This window comes from Adiantum capillus-veneris, chromosome 13 (genome assembly GCF_014529385.1).
Source record: "Adiantum capillus-veneris isolate H3 chromosome 13, ASM1452938v2, whole genome shotgun sequence".
NCBI classification, from domain to species: domain Eukaryota; kingdom Viridiplantae; phylum Streptophyta; class Polypodiopsida; order Polypodiales; family Pteridaceae; genus Adiantum; species Adiantum capillus-veneris.
The window spans coordinates 98,222,404-98,240,787 of NC_140943.1; the positions used below are offsets into that span (position 1 = coordinate 98,222,404).

Here is an 18,384-nt window from a genome sequence, read left to right on the forward strand (position 1 = left end):
CATTGTTTTTCACAAAGTGAAAAGCAAACTGCATTCTGCAAATACTACCTTCAACATTGCGAGTGCAACAATCACAACAAGCCATGAGAGCAGATATACCTGAACATTGAGTGCCAGAGACTCAAAAATGGGTTATGTATTATAGTTAAAAAAGAAATCAGACAAGAGTAAAGGTATTTGCTATAAAGAAAACTTCACGTACCACAATGTTCTTGCTTTGATGGACAAAGTTGAGGTGGTAGACAAGCCCATACTGATACAAGAAAAACCTTGTCGATAATAAGACTTCGGTGAGCTGAGCATGAAGAATCCCGGTGCTGAGATGAGATTGCTCTTCTTCCCACCATGACTCCCAACTTTTGATTCCTGACATCCCACACTTTCCCGAAGATTTTATCCATTTCAGCCAATCAAACCAATCTTCAACAGTCCTTTGCCATTCCAATCCTTGAGGATTAAACAAAAAAGGTGCAAAAAGCCATGATCCCACCAGCAGCCACAAGGAGAAATTTATGAAAAAGTAAGCAACTGTTTTGTTTTCTGAAGCCCCATACAACTGGTAGACTATAAGAAGCATCAAAATCTCTATCGCTTTAGTGAAATGGCTGCGCGAATAGAGTCGGTAAATCTGTGCAAATTTTTCATGGCGCAAGAAAAATTCATGTCTGTCTGCTCGCTGTGGGAAATTGGCCCTTCCATGGAGTAAAGTCCTTCCAAAGAAATGAGCTTTTGTACCAATGGAGAAGGTGAAGAAAAATGAAGCAAGCTTAAGTTGCATAGTCAAGAATCTTCTAAAGGCTTTGCGGAATCCCCTCTCTAACCCTATCTCTGCCACAACTGGGGCAGCCATGAAGAGACCGAAGAACACAAAGGATTCAGATGCCAAAGCAACTTGAGAAGGCTTATTATGCTGAAGACTCACATATTCATCCAAAGCTGGTTCTAGGCCACTCAGTGTGAGGTAGAGACGCCCATACAAGAAAGTATAGACTGTGAGGACAATGATCTGCAAATAAATAACAATGCCAAAATGGCTATCAATAAATTCAATGTTCCAAGCAGACACGAAAAAATAACCTCATTAAAGAAGAAACAAAACCATTATTCCAGGGTATACAAAACCTGACGTAAGTCAAAACATAAAGAACCACTCTTTGCTGAGGTGCAGAGAACTAAAATACCAAGAATATTAACAAGGTGAAGAGTCATGTTGGCATTTTAAATTTTTTGAAAAGGACCCATATGAGGCTCGTAAATGAAAATGAAAGGGCCCATTTACAAACTAAACAAGCATAAGTAATGTTAATTCAAAGATGGCCTGCCCAACAATAAAGAATATTATTTGTTAAGGATGTGTGTGTAAATGTGAGTGCGCGCAAGAGAGAAAGGGGGGGGGGGGGTGGGGGCTGAAGAAATGAGTGCAAAAGTAAAGAGAATTGTCTTGGTTTTTAAAATCTCAAGATTTAACATTAAATAATGAACAATGATTTTAAGGTATCCACTCACAACCATCATTGCGTCATCTCCAAAGCTAAAAAAACCAACCAAATAAGGTCTTTGCCATGGCAAGCCAAAAGTAAAAGAAGATTTCAATGCTTCACATGTAAAAGTCAAATGTATGCCTAACTCTTTTCTTCACTTAGGCTTGTTTTAAAAAGCCAAAAATGATTAATGATTAAGAGGAAAGAAGTTTAGGCTTACTAGATTGCTGACATAGTAGCCAACCGTCGTGAAATACAATGACAACATTCTGAAAAAGTCCAAGTAATGTCCAAGTCGGTAAATGTCTCGACTTATCATTTGTTCTGCATTTCCAACAGCACTCTTGGCATGGTAATGTGATATTTGATCAAACCTCACGTTTTGTCCCTTCCCTAGTTGTATATATTGCTTGTGCATAATGTTACCCCCACGTAAAGTTGTGTTGAACCCTGTATAATCATCAACATATTTTGCTTTTTGTAAAACAGACTTTTTGGAGACCATAGTTCCAAGGTTTGCCTTTCTTACCTGCATATATACTCTCACTTGAGTTGATAATCCGGGAAGCCTTACTTAAGCCTCCTCTTGATAAGTGGAAAAGTCGATCAAATACATCTGAATGCCCGTAATGAAAACGAATTCTGCATCAACAGCAAAACTCTAATCAAACATTGTATGTAACATGTAATGTAGCCATTCAGAGCTTTAAATAAACAAAATGAAAAATAAATATATCTAATCGCAATTGGGATTTAGAAGTATTGATGCTTCACAGCTTTTGAAACTAGGCCTGTTTACATATTCAAAATGATGTGGATCTGAGATAGCATGCCTGAGAGGATTCACCAAAATTCGTTGCCCAATCGTAACAAAACTTGATTCTTGGCTGGTAATGAACCCTGCTAGTGATGTATTGCTGCAAGGAGAGCAACTGTTATAATTGTTGAGGCAATAGTAGTCTCCTACTGCTGTTTAAGAGGCTCTCACCTTTCTGTGAAATTGTGTTCACGCATTCCAAGTATAGAAGGCGTTCCAACAACAGAGTCTTTCTGAAACTCTTGTAGAAAGTTCCTAATTTTCAGGGCCTCTTCTAAGTAGTTGTCCTTAATAATTGAAAAGCAAGCGTTAGCATTATAACCTAGAGCAAAATGATGCAGTCCAAAATTCAAAATTTATTCTGGGATTGTTTTAGGATCTAGGATGTTTCCTTTTATGCTTTATCTCAGATGGTTGTATCACATTTGAAAAGGTTGTAATTTGTGGTCTCATAGGCCATTTTGTCCTTTCAAAGACGTAAATATAACATTTCATCTCATTTCATTTCGAAGTAAAAGTGTTGTGCAAATAATTTTGAGGGGCCGAGGGTGCTCCTTTGATCACTCAGAGTCTAGAAATGAAATGAAATGTTATATTAAACGTCTTCAAAAGGCCAAAATGACCTATGAGACCAAACTGATACAATCCTTGTCGATCTAATCCAATGTCTAGAGTATGTTGCACAGCAAATAACTGAGAGAAAACTCAGGTGTCATGTGGACTCCTTAATCATGGGTTCAGGTAATGGTACAATAGGGAAACTAACAAATTTCACCTAACTTGAGGCCAGGTTTTCCAGCCATTGAGTGCTGTGGTGACACTAGTCATTTTTGTTCTTTGTGGTGATTGGCCATCCTATCAGAGTGTGAAGAGGCTTTCTGGTTGTGTAAAGCTTTTGATGAAATTTTGCAGCCTTGTAGAAGCTTGAGTAAGAGAGTAGAGCCACATGTATTCATAATCAATAAGACTGCTCTTAAATTACCTCATTCATATCAATAACTTGAACCACCTCACCACGTGAAAAGATAACTGCATGATTCTGGTTCTCAGACTTTCTTTCCCCAATCATTGGATCTCCAGGTAATTTGATTCTGTATACTTCCTGGAAATAGGAAGATCATCTCTTTGAAACATAGTAACTATATGGTATAGGGAAAAGGCCTTTGATAAAAATAAAGAGTTGAACTCTGATAGCAAAAAATCACTGACAGATACAACAACAATAGATCCCAAACTCCCAAACAAAACATGTTATCAGTCCCTGCCCCTCAGCTCCTACAATCGTTAGCCTGACCATAGCATACCTATCTAAAGCTGAAACTCCAAATAGAACTCATGTGGAAGGCCCTACATAATGTTTACAGAGCAACTTGCAACCTGTCCACTTATTAGAGCGACGGTCGAGCTTGTCAACAGGACTAACAGTGAATTTACATGTCCAAGATTTTTGATGATTACAGTCACATCTTGGCTATATGCTAGCTATCGCTGGCCCTCCGTTTCTGCTCACAAGCCTGTTGGTAGCATCTTGTGGAACGTCTGAAGGTCCAGCTCCAGTTTGATTATAAGAGAGGCATACTTTCTTGAATCCTCTGATTTTTCCTAATTCAGTTTGATTACCAAGGTGACGGTCTACCAAGATTGTACCATCTGATAAAAGAGTCACAGAGATTCACCCTCTCCTCTGTCATTGTAGTCTCTCTTTTGCTAGGCCAACAGCTACCCTTCTGTGCATTGTTTCAGAACTTAAACTCCTCTAAGGTGGAAATGGCAAACTTCTTCTTAGAATTTTCAAAAATGTGAGAAAGCTTTAGATATCCAATCCTCACTAAGGCCACAGTATGCTGTCAACGAGCGTATCATATGACACAACACAGGCACACAGGGAATGCGCGACCCAATTCCCTGACTTGGAACTTATCACATCATTTAAACAACCTTTTATATTCAGACACAATGATATGACAATCAGTGGCCATCCCTTTGCACCCATCCCTTAACAGTTTGACTGATTCACCACTTCCCTTTTTTCCTTGGTTCGAAAGGATTTAATTGCACATGCAACTGCCGCAAAGAGCAAAAGAACTTAGTGCTACTCATGCGAATAGTAATGAGCACAGTCCTAGGTCTAGTATCTTCTCCTTGCAAGGCCAATCAGTTAAATTTGTAAAGAACATCCTTTCCAGCAGGCCTGCTAAATTTTGCGCACCTGATGTAAGTCACTACAACTGAAGCCTTTAACAAGCACAGAATAGTACTCCTTTGCTTCTGCTCCCTCAATCTCATCAATGTAAGCCAGCCTCATTACAGGATACCTGAAAAATGTCACACGTTGGCTTAAAGGTTTTCTTGGCAAAGGAATTGCAATGAATGGTGGAATACTTTTGCCACTTTATGAAGCTCTCCTTAAAAGATGCGTTAAATTCTTTCCGTCCTTGTGAAAATGCAATTACATGTGGCCATGCCAAATCTAGGTGTGCAGACATATTACCTTGCTTGCACATATGTTTGAAGGAGTTTTAGAGAGAGAGCCTGTTTTGAATTTGATGCACCAAACAGGGCCACTGTGTGTGATAGGCCATCAAACACATCAAAGCTCTCTCTTTAGATTTTACCCGTATACTTAAAAACAGTTTAGAGTTTGACTATAACTGTCCGGTGACAAAAACCGCTCAGCTGGGTCCCACTCTAACTGGCTATGGGTCTCCATTCCTGTTGAGATAAGTGTAATACTAGGTGGCACATGAAATGAAGGAGAATGTAAAAAGTCCACCCTACCTTAAAAAGGAGGCTCATCCTCTCACCGTGGGCCAGTTCACCGCCACCATAGTTGTAGCAAGAAAAGTGTGTCGTGCTCTCTACTATGGGTGCTCAGTGCAATATGCGTGAAACCTCACTCCAACAGAAGGAAAACACAACACAGCAACATGGAAATTGGGCCATTAACTCCAAAGACACAACAATAGACTCAGAACACCATGGAACTCAACTAACTCATGGAACCAGTATAGACTCTGGCTGACAGCACACTCACAAAAGACTCAAGATGCTAGACCGTAGAAAGTAGACGGCTCGAACCAATGACACATATATACAATCATAAAGAGCCACCAACGGCTAGCAAAATATCCCAATCCAGCTAGGCCTATCTCCAAACTGTGGTGGTGGTGATCTAGCCACGGTGTCCACTAGACCACCACCTATATCACTGCCACGTGTCACTGCCCAGGCCGAGGCGAGAGTCCGTCCAATGTGATCTAGCCACGGTGTCCACTAGACCACCACCTATATCACTGCCACGTGTCACTGCCCAGGCCGAGGCGAGAGTCCGTCCAATGTGAACTCTAGACCACCTGTCCTATGCAAGTGACACTGTAGCCTTGCTACAGGCTACCTGCCACAAGAACACTCACCATCTCGGTGAGAGAAAATACTAAAAACTGTGAAAGGAAATTGCAAATACTAAGTAAGCTAGAAAAGGACTGCAGATCTACCATAAATGCAGAGCCAAACTCTCCAAAGCATGTCAAGCTAGATGCCTCCATTAGCTGTAATTCTCTCTACTGCTGTAATTCTCTATTTGTCAGGTTCAGTCAATGGGGTAAGGGTAAGAAGAGAGTAGGTAAGAGCTAGGGCTAGATAGGAGTGAGACTGGGTATTGGTGGCATAGACACAAGGGATACGTCAGGGGACGGGGAACGGGGGATGGGGCTCAAATGGTTTTTTAGTGTAAGAAAGAGGGCGGGACGGCAAGTGGGGACGGGAAGCCCAAAAATGGGTGTCCCCTGTGACTATGATTGGTGGGTAGGGGTGAGAGGGGAGGGTGGGTAGGGGCGAGCTAGGGCGAGGGGAGAGAGGGTAGGGGTGGGTAGGAGCGAGGGGGGAGAGGGGGTGGCTAGGGGCGAGGGGGAAGTAGGGGTTGGATAGGGGGGAGGGGAGATAGGGGGGTGGGTAGGGGCGATGGAGGGTGGGCTTGGGGGTGGGTAGGGACGAGAGGGGGAGTACCTTGTGAACTCACAGAAGAGCTACAAGATGACCAGGCTAACATCAAAGCGTGCCTAAACTCTCGAATGACAGCTATATTGACCTCCTTGAGCATAGTTGTGAAGATTTCTCTAAGCTCGAGTGTCCCCATTTGGCCCCTCTATCCCCCAATCCCTACCCACCCCCTATCTCCCTATCACCTATGCTCTCCCCCTCGCCCCTACCCACCTCTCCCCGTCTCTCTCTCTCACCTCTTGAAGAGGGGCACAATGAGAGAGATCCAGCAACAGCGGAAGATTACAGATTACTTTCAGTCACAAACAGAGGAGTCCGAGCAGCCCCAACAACATAACAACACTAGAGGCACCACAGGCATACTGCTTGATCAAGCGATAGAGTTGGGGCGGTCCCGTCGCCCACGGATGAGGGGGCCCTCTTGACATCGACGCAGACTGCGACAGAGGATCCATACCATTGTAGCAGGCTACAGTGTCACTTTCACAGGACACAGTTACAGTTAGTACAGTTGGTCTAGTTGGTCTGGTCTATTCACACTGGACGGACACTCTGGGCAGTGACACGTGGCAGGGATACGGATGGTGGCCTAGTGGCCACATGCCTAGTGGACATGTGGCCAGGTCACACTTAGCTGGCTGACATTTATGGACCGTTGGTGGCTCTGTATGACGGTATCTATGAGTAGTAGCCGTTGGGTCATTATCATCATCTTCCATATATGGTCCAGTCGTCGTCGTCTAGAGTAGTGAGTCTTACACAGAGCACTGCTTCACCATCCCTGCACATCTGAGCCTCGACACCCCATTTGTACCTGTGAGTCCTGGGCTGGAGCTGAGTGTGTTGCCAAGCCAGAGTCTGTACATGGTTCTTTGAGCTAGTCGAGTCCACATGTTTTGGTCCACTGTTGTGTCTCTGTTGTTATCCATTGTTTCTGTTTGAGAGAGTTTTTATTTGTTTGAGTGAGATTGTCACGCACATTGCACTGAGGGGCACCCACACTGTAGAGAGCACGACACATTATCTGCGCTACAGGTGCTCTCATTTTGGCGACCACGATGGGATACCTCAACTGAAGTCTCACTCTGTTGAGTAGCTGGGTTCTTCGCTTCGCCTGTGCAGCCTGTTGGTATGGTCCTGTTTCACCCTTGACAGCCTAATCTAGCTGGTCTAGTCTCTCGCCTTGTTGGTCTGGTCCTCTCTCGTCCTGGGCCACCCAGTGCTCGTCCTGGTCTAGTCCTTCTCGTCCCTTGTCTAGTCCTTCCTTGTCCCTTGTCTAGTCCTTCCTCGTCCTGGTCCAGGCCAGGTGGTCTAGTCACTCGCCCTGGTCTAGCAGAGTCTAGACCAATGTTCAGCCAAGTGAAGGTTGTCTTGCCCAAGTGAAGGTATTCTTGCCCAAAGTTTGGTGGGGTTGGCGGTTACTGCATGACATATACAAGGAGGTCTTTGGAGCGTCAAAGTGCACTATTGAGTCCTCTGAAGTACTACCACAGACGGCGTCAACCCTTGGTGCCTAGTAGAAGCATATTAACCCCATCACCCATACCTACTCATACGGCTACCTCCATTCCTTCGACCGGTTCTACATCCTCCAGGTCACCTTCTCCGGTAAGGCTCTCCCCCATTTTGTTACAGCAAGCTAGTGAGCAACAGACCCAGGAGCAAGAGGCCATGGAGGAGCTCACCAGTGTTCTGGCCAAGGTGAACATCAAGTTCCCTACCTTTAAAGGTCTCTCCGCAGAAGATGCAGACGACCATGCTCAGAGGTTTGTCTCTCTTTGCAGAGGTCGTGGCCTCAACAGAGAAGACGCATACCTGGTGCTCTTCCCTTCCACCTTGGATGGTCTTGCAGATAAATGGTACAGTCAGTTTGCTGAAAACCACTTTACTACTTGGACCATGTTAAGACAGCAGTTCTGTGAAGCTTTCCGACCAGGGGATTATCAAGAGAAGATTCTAGATGAGTTGGCCAACCTGTTGTTTCAGCCCAAGGAGACATTTGCAGAGCTCATGACTAGAACAAAGTCCCTGGTCGCCAAGCTACCTCAGCAACCAGGGGAATTCATGGTGAAGAAGTGGGTAGAGAAGGCTCTGACTAAGACTTCTCAACAAAAGCTCAGAGAAAGTCTCCGTCCTGAAGCCAGTCTGGAGGACTTTGTTGCTACTGCTACTAGAATAGAGGGAGCAAGAAGGCAATTCACTGACTCTCCTCAGTTAGATACTGCCCCTGTACTCATGGACAGTCCATCAGATCCCTTGACTTCTTTAAGAAGGGAACTGGAAGCCCTAAAGTTACAGCGGGCCCTTCACGAAGAGAGATCCTTCTCTCTCAGACAGGAGAAGCCTCCACATCAAGAGGCTTATGATCAACTTAAAAGAGAGTTAGAAGAGCTCAGGTCTCAGCAGGAGACTAAGGCTATGGTATGGTGTAGTTCATGCCGCTCTCCAAGACACCCTCCACAGGACTGTCCCCTTCGCTCTTATTGCCACTTCTGCGAAAAATCGGGTCATGAAGATAAGGATTGCTACTATTTAAAGGGATTGCACAAAATACAGCAAAGTCTTGGTCCTACTCTCCAACAGGGGTTAGCACCAGCATCCAACATGGTTTCCCACTACAACCATCCCAACTACATGCCACCTTTGCTCAATACCCCTGCTGTCCAAGGTATGTCAAGTACTTTCCCGACTCAAAGTTTTTATAATGCTAATGCCACCTCAACCCCACAGAGGTTCTACACTTCAGCCTCCAACTCCATGCAGCAACCACCTCGTCCCCCATTTCGTCCTTCCAATCGACCCATACTTTGCTACAGATGCGGAGAATATGGGCATTATCAGAGCAAGTGTCCTTTACCTGAGGGGTCCCCTCCTTGTCGTCATTGCCCTGATTCGAAGGATCACTACAGTAAGGATTGTCCCACGCAAAGGGCATCTACGTCTTCAAGCTCGACTCAGAACCAGCAAGAATTCACCTTCCCAAAGATAAACTTGATTACTGTGAACAGAGTGCCTCAACCATCACCTGCTACTCATGTGGTTAAGCCACTGCAAGTGGAGGAGCCTGCTGGTGTCCTTACTCGGGCACAAAGAGCAGCTCTTGGTCTTAGTCTGCCCACAGTTCCATCTCGCCAGTCCCCACTTCCTCAAGCTCAAGCTGGTCTATTTGACCCAAAGGACGAGTCCTTCAAAATTGATAAGAGCAAACCAACTTCCCTGTTATCTGACATTGATGGAGCCTTCTTGGAAGCAGTGGCTGACTTGGAATAGATTAAGGTCCCAAAGAGAGCCCAGTTCGAAGACGCCAAGCCCACAGCAGAAGCCATGTTGAAAAATACTTTTCAGCAGGTGTCACTATACGACATGCTAAGGCTCGACGCAACACTTAGAAGTGACACCCTGTCAGTCATTCAGTCTCTGTACCCGGGGGCTAGGCCTCGTGGCGGGCACCTCCCTGTATAGCCCTCAGAGTCTTATTTGATTTCTTATCCATCTGCTCCCCTCACCGATTATAAAAGTCCTCGCCTCACTGTATCTATTCTTGGGCACCAGCTATCCGGCGTCATCGTTGATGGAGGATCTGGAATCAATTTGATGCCCGAATTCACTATGATGGCCTTGGGTCTAAAGCCTACCAGACCTGCTCCTTTCACTGTTACATTGGCAGATCAGAGAACAGTCTACCCAGTGGGCATAGTCGACAAGGTGCCTCTGAAGGTACAAGATTTCACTTTTAACTTGGATTTTGTGGTAGTTAATCTTCCCCAGGTAGAGGGAGATTATCCCTTGCTGATTGGTAGGCCATGGTTGCGCCATACGAAAGCACTTCACGACTGGGGAACCGACGCCATGTGGATACATACTCCTGGCTCTCCAATGCAACAAATTCGTCTCGAAGGAGGTATGGATCCGGTTGTTCACCATAGCTCTTTGTCAGTAGAGTCCAACCTTGGCTTGGAACAGCTGGTCCCTCCTGATGGGTCCGTTGAAGACTTACTGCAGTGGTTAGAAGCCACCTCTTCGATGCCATGCTATGTAGTCTCTCTTCAACCTTTGCCAACAGATTCACCCTCTTCCCCTGATCCTACATCTGAAGCTAAACATGAACCTACACCTGACGCCAGTAATCCCAGTCAGCCAAGTGAGCTAGAACCTAGTGGACCGGTCTCTGGTGCCCCTCCTTCAGAGGGTCCCTTGATGGAAACCGTCGGCCTGGGTGAGCCTATAACCCACCATAGAAGGGGGAAAAAGTCTCCCTTGCAAGAGTTGGCCAACACCCCAACTCCTTCCTTAGCCTCTACTCCATCTGACTCTCCACCCATGCCGGAGCACTTTGAGGTATCTGAGGATTTACCATTTGCAGAGCTTCCATCAGGATGGTTGCAGGAAGAGTATGCTGATTTCAACATTGATCAGACGCCAGCTCATAATGTCCAAAAGCTCACAAAGGCGGCACGGTCTTCTCCCCCTGACGCAGCCTCGCCCACTGCACCGCCTGACCCAATCAGAGAGGTCAACCTAGGCGGCCCTGACAACCATCAGCCCATCTTATTAGCCACTTGGTTATGGGATCACCCCGCTCTACTCGACCCGGTAATCTCTTTCGTGCGCTCTTTCAAGGATGTGTTTGCCTAGTCTTACCACGATTTGGAAGGAATCCCAGCAGAGCTAGGTGTCCACACAATTCCTCTGGTTGAGGGGGCTAAGCCGGTCAGAGGACGGGCTTACAAACTAAATCCCAAGTATGCAGAAGCAGTCAAAATCGAGTTGGAAAATGTGCAAGAAGCAGGTATTATTGTACCAGTAGAGCACTTAGAATGGTTGTCCCCTATGGTTATTGCCCCAAAGAAGCAGTCCAACAAAATTCGAGTTTGCGTCGACTATCGGGCTCTGAATAAGGTCACAATCCCGGACGGATTTCCGACACCTTTCACTGAGAGAGTCCTCGAAGATGTCGCTGGCCATGTACTGTATAGTTTTATGGACGGGGTCAACGGCTACAATCAGTTAGGAATACATCCTGACGACCAAATCAAAACAGCTTTTGTGACTCCCTGGGGTATTTTCATCTACACTAGAATGTCTTTTGGGCTTAAAAATGCACCGCCTTCTTTCAATCGCATAGTATATCTCATCTTTTGTCCTCTGCTTACTGATCACCTTAGAATTTTCATGGACGACTTTTCCACCTTCTCGGGTGCTCAATGTTCGACCCCAGTAGAAAATCTAAAGGAGCATCTTGCTCAGCTCTCTGAAGTCTTCCTCAGGTGCAGAGAGGCACGTTTGAAGCTCAATCCGAACAAGTGTCATTTTTTGGTCACAGAGGGCACACTGTTGGGCTATGTGGTGTCTGCTCAAGGTTTGGCACCTGACCCAGAGAAGATAGTGGCCATCTTGAAGTTAACTCCTCCCATAAATCCCAAAGGTGTTCATAGCTTTGTGGGCCACACCGGCTACCATCGCAGGTTTATACGTATGTATGCACAGGTAGCTCAACCATTGACCCGGCTCACCAGTGCTGCTGTTCCCTTTCAGTGGTCAACACCTGAGGCCGAAGCATTTGTATACCTCAAAAAACGCCTCACTGAAGCGCCTATTCTAGTTGCCCCGGATTGGGCCCTACCTTTTCATGTGCATACAGATGCCAGTCTGCTGGCTGTGGGTGCTGTGCTGACTCAGCCTAGCAAAGAGTTCAACTTGGATCGCCCTGTATATTATGCAAGTCGCCTGCTCACCAAAGCAGAGCGCAAGTATAGCACCACAGAGAGGGAAGGTTTGGCTATAGTGTATGCTCTACAAAAATTTCGTCACTATTTCCTAGGGGTCCACTTCACAATTATTACTGATCACCATGCCTTGCGCTATCTGCTTAATAAGCCACAGGTCGCAGGTCGAGTATGGCGATGGCTTCTCCTATTCCAAGAGTTTGATTTTGAAGTGGTACTCCGTCCTGGTAAGCATCATGTAATGGCTGACCACCTCTCTCGCGTTCACACAGGTGAAGAAGCTACCGGGATTACGGATGACTTTCCAGATAGCAGTCTTTTCAAAATCGATACAACACAGGAATGGTACGGCGAGGTCCTACAATTTCTATCTACTGGGCTATACCCAGAGAAGGCCTCTCCACTGCAGAAGAGGAGATTGCTGTTGAAGTCCAGGCCTTTCACTCTGATTGGGGGTCAGCTCTACAAATCGGGACCAGATGGTGTTCTGAAGCGTTGTGTCTCGCCTCATGAGGTGGAGCATATTCTGGAGGATGCACACAATGGTCCCACTGGTGGCCATTATCTTGGTCACATCACGGCCCAGAAGATTCTGCAGAGTGGTCTATGGTGGCCCTACGTTTTTAAGGATGCAATAGCATATTCTAAGGTTTGTGATGTGTGCCAGCGCTGTGGGCCGAAGCCAAGTAAGCAATCCAACCGTCCTCTGCAGGTCTCGATGGCGTGACTACCGTTTGAGAGATGGGGCTTGGACTTTGTGGGTCCAATATATCCCCCGGCTCAACCAGGTAATCGCAAATATCTGCTAGTGGCTACTGACTATGCAACAAAGTGGGCGGAGGTTCTAGCGACAGTAGATTGCACTGGCAATGTAGTAGCCAAATTTTTATATGAAAATATTTTATGCAGATTTGGATGTCCCTTAGAGATCACCAGTGATAGGGGCAGTCATTTTGTCAATGACATGATCTCAACTTTACTGGCAAATTACAAGATTTTTCATCGCAAGTCGTGCTCTTATTACCCTAGGGCCAATGGGCAGGCCGAGAGCACCAACAAGGTTGTGATCGCACTCTTGAAGAAAGCATGTCATCTCCATCCAGCGTCGTGGGCTCAGGCTGTGCACGGCACTCTTTGGGCATACCGCACATCTTTCAAAGAAACAACGAATCACACTCCTTTTCAACTCGCTTTCGGTTTGGAAGCCATAGCTCCATTTGAGTTCAACTCAGGATCCCCTAGGGTGGGCAGTCTGCGTGCAAGTTGGGGCATGGAAGCAGCTTCTATATCCCGTCTTACCTTATTGGATGAAAGCCGCCTTTTAGCTTCTCATGCTCTGCAAGCGGAGCAACTTCGTCACAAAGCATGGCATGATCGCCACCTCAGAAAGCTGAAAATAACGCAAGGCACATTGGTGCTACTCTATCAGGCAAAATATTTGAAAAAAGCAAAGAAGCTGGTTCCAGCTTGGCAAGGGCCCTTCGTGGTGGAAGAGATTTTACCACAGGGGGCAGTCCAATTAGTCACTCTAGAAGGCGTTCCTTTGCCACTGGTAAACGGATCAAGGATTAAGAGCTATCACTCGCCCTAATTATCTTCACATCTACTGATGATAGTTATCCAAACACCATATGATTCTTCCCTCCTTAGTTCGGTATTTCTCCCTGGCTTACCATTTTCCCTTCTTCTCAATTCTTCCTCATGGCAGCTCTTATCTTTCAAAACTCCCTTTGTTCAAGGAATGCATCAGTTACTATTGTTCGGTCTCTGTCACTACTTCCCCTCTGTAATTTCCGAGGTTCAAGTCTCATCGAATAGATCTTTTGATTATTGGCTATGGTTCCCGATTAAATCAGCTCAACTGCATCTCTCTTTTCCGTCTCTAATTTTTAAATGCACTCTCACCATCGCATCTCTATCCTTGCCGTTCTGGAGCAATCTCTTTAAAATACTCCTCAAACTGTTTCAATCCCTAGTTCTTCACTCTTTCAATGGGTTATCTATTCCCTATCGTTCACACATGCAAGTTCAGTTTCTGCAGGGTGGGAATTTCAACTCACCTTTCATGGCAACCCATCTGGTTGATAACTATTTCTGGTTAATGGGACTCTGACTCTCTTTTTTTCGTGCTGCCCCTTGCTTAATGAGCCCCCTATTAGCCCTTGTTCCCTCCTCTTGCTGGTGTTCCTTGCTTAATTAGCTCCATCCCCAAAGTCTCTTCCATACTGTAGAAGTCGCCCCTAATTCCTAATTTCCCTCACATCTTACCCTTCCCCTCGTTCCCCCTAATTCCTAATTTCCCTCACATCTTACCCTTCCCCTCGGTCCCACTCTAACTGGCTATGGGTCTCCATTCCTGTTGAGATAAGTGTAATACTAGGTGGCACATGAAATGAAGGAGAATGTAAAAAGTCCACCCTACCTTAAAAAGGAGGCTCATCCTCTCACCGTGGGCCAGTTCACCGCCACCATAGTTGTAGCAAGAAAAGTGTGTCGTGCTCTCTACTATGGGTGCTCAGTGCAATATGCGTGAAACCTCACTCCAACAGAAGGAAAACACAACACAACAACATGGAAATTGGGCCATTAACTCCAAAGACACAACAATAGACTCAGAACACCATGGAACTCAACTAACTCATGGAACCAGTATAGACTCTGGCTGACAGCACACTCACAAAAGACTCAAGATGCTAGACCGTAGAAAGTAGACGGCTCGAACCAATGACACATATATACAATCATAAAGAGCCACCAACGGCTAGCAAAATATCCCAATCCAGCTAGGCCTATCTCCAAACTGTGGTGGTGGTGATCTAGCCACGGTGTCCACTAGACCACCACCTATATCACTGCCACGTGTCACTGCCCAGGCCTAGGCGAGAGTCCGTCCAATGTGATCTAGCCACGGTGTCCACTAGACCACCACCTATATCACTGCCACGTGTCACTGCCCAGGCCGAGGCGAGAGTCCGTCCAATGTGAACTCTAGACCACTTGTCCTATGCAAGTGACACTGTAGCCTTGCTACAGGCTACCTGCCACAAGAACACTCACCATCTCGGTGAGAGAAAATACTAAAAACTGTGAAAGGAAATTGCAAATACTAAGTAAGCTAGAAAAGGGACTGCAGATCTACCATAAATGCAGAGCCAAACTCTCCAAAGCATGTCAAGCTAGATGCCTCCATTAGTTGTAATTCTCTCTACTGCTGTACTTCTCTATTTGTCATGTTCAGTCAATGGGGTAAGGGTAAGAAGAGAGTAGGTAAGAGCTAGGGCTAGATAGGAGTGAGACTGGGTATTGGTGGCATAGACACAAGGGATACGTCAGGGGACGGGGAACGGGGGATGGGGCTCAAATGGTTTTTTAGTGTAAGAAAGAGGGCGGGACGGCAAGTGGGGACGGGAAGCCCAAAAATGGGTGTCCCCTGTGACTATGATTGGTGGGTAGGGGTGAGAGGGGAGGGTGAGTAGGGGCGAGCTAGGGCGAGGGGAGAAATGAAATGTTATATTAACGTCTTCAAAAGGCCAAAATGACCTATGAGACCAATCAGTTACAAAATAGTGAATCTAATACCATGTCTGGGTACAAAAGAACTAGAAAAGAACTAGAAAAGAACTAGAAGTGGAACAAAATACTACTACTACTACTACAATCTAAAACTACGTGGGTGTAGCAGCTGATACAATAGGTACCCGGTAAACTGGATGTAACAGTGTGTGAAACAAAGATGGAAGAAATGGTGAGGATCCATCCTCATCTGCACTCTGAATGTCGAGAGAGTATGGCTCGAATCTTCTGTTGTAGTCTCCGTGGATGCTGTGTAGCTCCTCTCCTCAGTCGCGGTCGTCTGTATCTCTGTAGCTCCAATGCTCGGTCGATGAGAGTGCCAGTAGTGGTCGAATGAGTGTGGGACGAGCTCTGCAGTGGTGGCTGCTCCTCTGGCTGTCCCATATCTAGTGAAAAGAAATCTGTAATGTGTCTCTGGGACTGCCTCTCTCTAGCTCTCCCCAGTAAAGTGTCTCTATACCTGTGTAACTCAAGTAGATATAGTCCAAGACATCTCTGATCCTTATAACTCATGACCCTAGATAGAGGACCAAAACCCTCTCTGAATAAGCAGTGGAAACGCCCCCGTATCTCATAGAACACTGTGCAATGACATATGTAGTGCAACTCTGTCTCTGGCTCTCTCTGGCATAATCGGCATATCTTGTTGTCTGCTGGTATCCCTCTGAATCTACCAGTCTCAATCTCGAGCTGATGTGAGGATGTGCGTATCTGACCAATGGCACAACGCAAACCATGAGACATATGTGTGTCCATGTAGCTGGGTCGAATCACAAACCCATCTCCTGTGAGGTGGAGAAGATGCTCTCTATAGAAAGCCATCTTCGTGCTCAACTCCTGAGGCGGCTCTATCCATGTCCTCCTGGTGTCGAGCTGGATCAGGTCCTGACGAATGAGTCTAGTGATCTCCACCCGTGTAAGAGACAGCGAGGGTGCCTGAAGAGAATACTGGAAAGGGGGCAACCTGTCCATGGTGAAGCCATGCGTCTGAAACCATGAAGTCATCTGTGCATACCAGCATGAAGTGTCCCCCTGTAGAGCTAACTGTCTGGAAGACTCAAGGGCCAGTCTAGCATATCTGTCTCTAGTAGTATCCCATAGGCTGTGCACAAAGGACATTGATCTGGTAAGCGCCTCAATCTCCATGCGGGGGGCAGCTAGCTCTGCTCGAATGATCGCGTGAGGTACGGAGGCCTTGGCTCTAATCAATCGGGAGATCATAGATACCAAGGGCCTCTCCATACGTCTCCAACCATCCTGGCCTACAGGAGGTCCCCATACCTGTACCCCATACATCATAGCTGAGGCTACTAAAGTATCAAAGAGCCATAACTTTGTCCGAGGTTCCTGGAACTGAACCTGCGAACACATCCTCTCCAAGCCTCCCAAGGCCGCATAAGCTCTGGTCAGTCTAGTCTCTGCTGCTCTCTCCCCAAAGAAAACCTCGGCCCAGTGAAGACTATCCCAAGGTAAGTGTATGCATCTGTATACTCCACAATCTCTTGACCATACGTGAAGGTCGGTGCCGATCTCCTGATCCACTGCGGTGTGGTGTTAAACACCATGACCTTGGTTTTACCAAGGTTTACAGACAATCCACTATCCGCTGCAAAACTGTGTAATGCATCCAACTGTCGCTGCATACCCTCTGGTGAGTCAGAGATCAAGACAATATCATCAGCATATAACAACAATGGGATCCACGTCCCTGCCAGCTGGGCACCTCTATCACCCTCTCTGTCAATGTAATCAGACACCTCATCAACATACATACCAAATAGAGTAGGAGACAATGGGCAACCCTGTTTCACCCCGATAGTGGAGTGAACTAAGTCAGATATCCCCTCTAGGGTGCGTACATGTCCCATCACTGATCTGTATAAAGCCATAATCCCCCAAATCAACACTGTGGGCACCCCCATCTCCTGCAGTTTGCGCATTAGTCGAGCTCTCGGTACCATGTCAAATGCTTTGCGGAAATCCACAAAGCTACAATAAATCCGTCTCCCATGTGACCTGCCCTCCTCAATGATAGCTCTGAGTGTCAGAATATGGTCAAGAGTGGAGAAACCCCTCCTGAAACCTGCCTGTCCCTTTGCCCGTACACCCTCACCCTCTGCCCAGTTACTCAACTGCTGCTCAATAATGGATGCATACAATCGTGCCAGTGTGTGTCCAACCATAATAGTGCGGTAATTTCTAGGCTCTGTAGGATCACCTGCCTTGAATATAGGCACAATAGTAGACAACCTCCGAGTCTCAGGTAATCCCTCACACATGGCACGATTGAACAACACTGCAAGAACCTCCATCAGCATATCCCTAGCATGTATAAAGTGCTCCGCTACTAGACCGTCATGATCGTAAGCCCTCTTGGTCCTCATCCTGTCAATGGCTCTCTTTACCATCTCAGTGGTAAAGAAGGTGCTCGTAGGTGGACATGGCTCTGTAGGATCTGGAAGGGGATCCTGCCCAGGAACCGTATATAACAATGTCGCATACTGGCCCCACACATCAGGAGAAGTAATCACTGGGGGAGGGGAGTGCTCATGGAAGAGTCGCCATGCCTCGCCTGAGTCTCTACTCAAGAACAATTGATACAAGTCTCGCTCCATCTGGGCCAGGTAAGCTCGTTTCTTCTTTCGCACAAGACGCCGGAAAGCAATCCGCGACTGTCTGTAGGTGATGACTCCTAAATGAAGATCCCTCTGAAGCTGGGCTCTCATCTCTCTGCACTCCTCATCATACCAACTATTCTGGGGCATGCTCCCAGAATGTTGCCTCCGAT

General features: G+C 46.4%; 1 protein-coding gene across 2 annotated transcripts in view; it reads right to left on the bottom strand.

Moving 5' to 3' along the window:
* Nucleotides 1-18,384, bottom strand: part of LOC147444499 (callose synthase 3-like) — a 283,316-nt gene that overhangs the window by 52,991 nt on the left and 211,941 nt on the right. For both annotated transcript variants that reach the window (XM_086527094.1, XM_086527095.1), the window contains 8 exons: nucleotides 4,508-4,613; nucleotides 3,281-3,400; nucleotides 2,470-2,585; nucleotides 2,315-2,398; nucleotides 2,011-2,123; nucleotides 1,702-1,931; nucleotides 203-1,006; nucleotides 49-99 (listed from right to left, as the gene is read on the bottom strand). In XM_086527094.1, coding sequence (XP_086383220.1) covers nucleotides 49-99; nucleotides 203-1,006; nucleotides 1,702-1,931; nucleotides 2,011-2,123; nucleotides 2,315-2,398; nucleotides 2,470-2,585; nucleotides 3,281-3,400; nucleotides 4,508-4,613 — 1,624 coding nt within the window. The remainder of the gene's footprint in view (nucleotides 1-48; nucleotides 100-202; nucleotides 1,007-1,701; nucleotides 1,932-2,010; nucleotides 2,124-2,314; nucleotides 2,399-2,469; nucleotides 2,586-3,280; nucleotides 3,401-4,507; nucleotides 4,614-18,384) is intronic.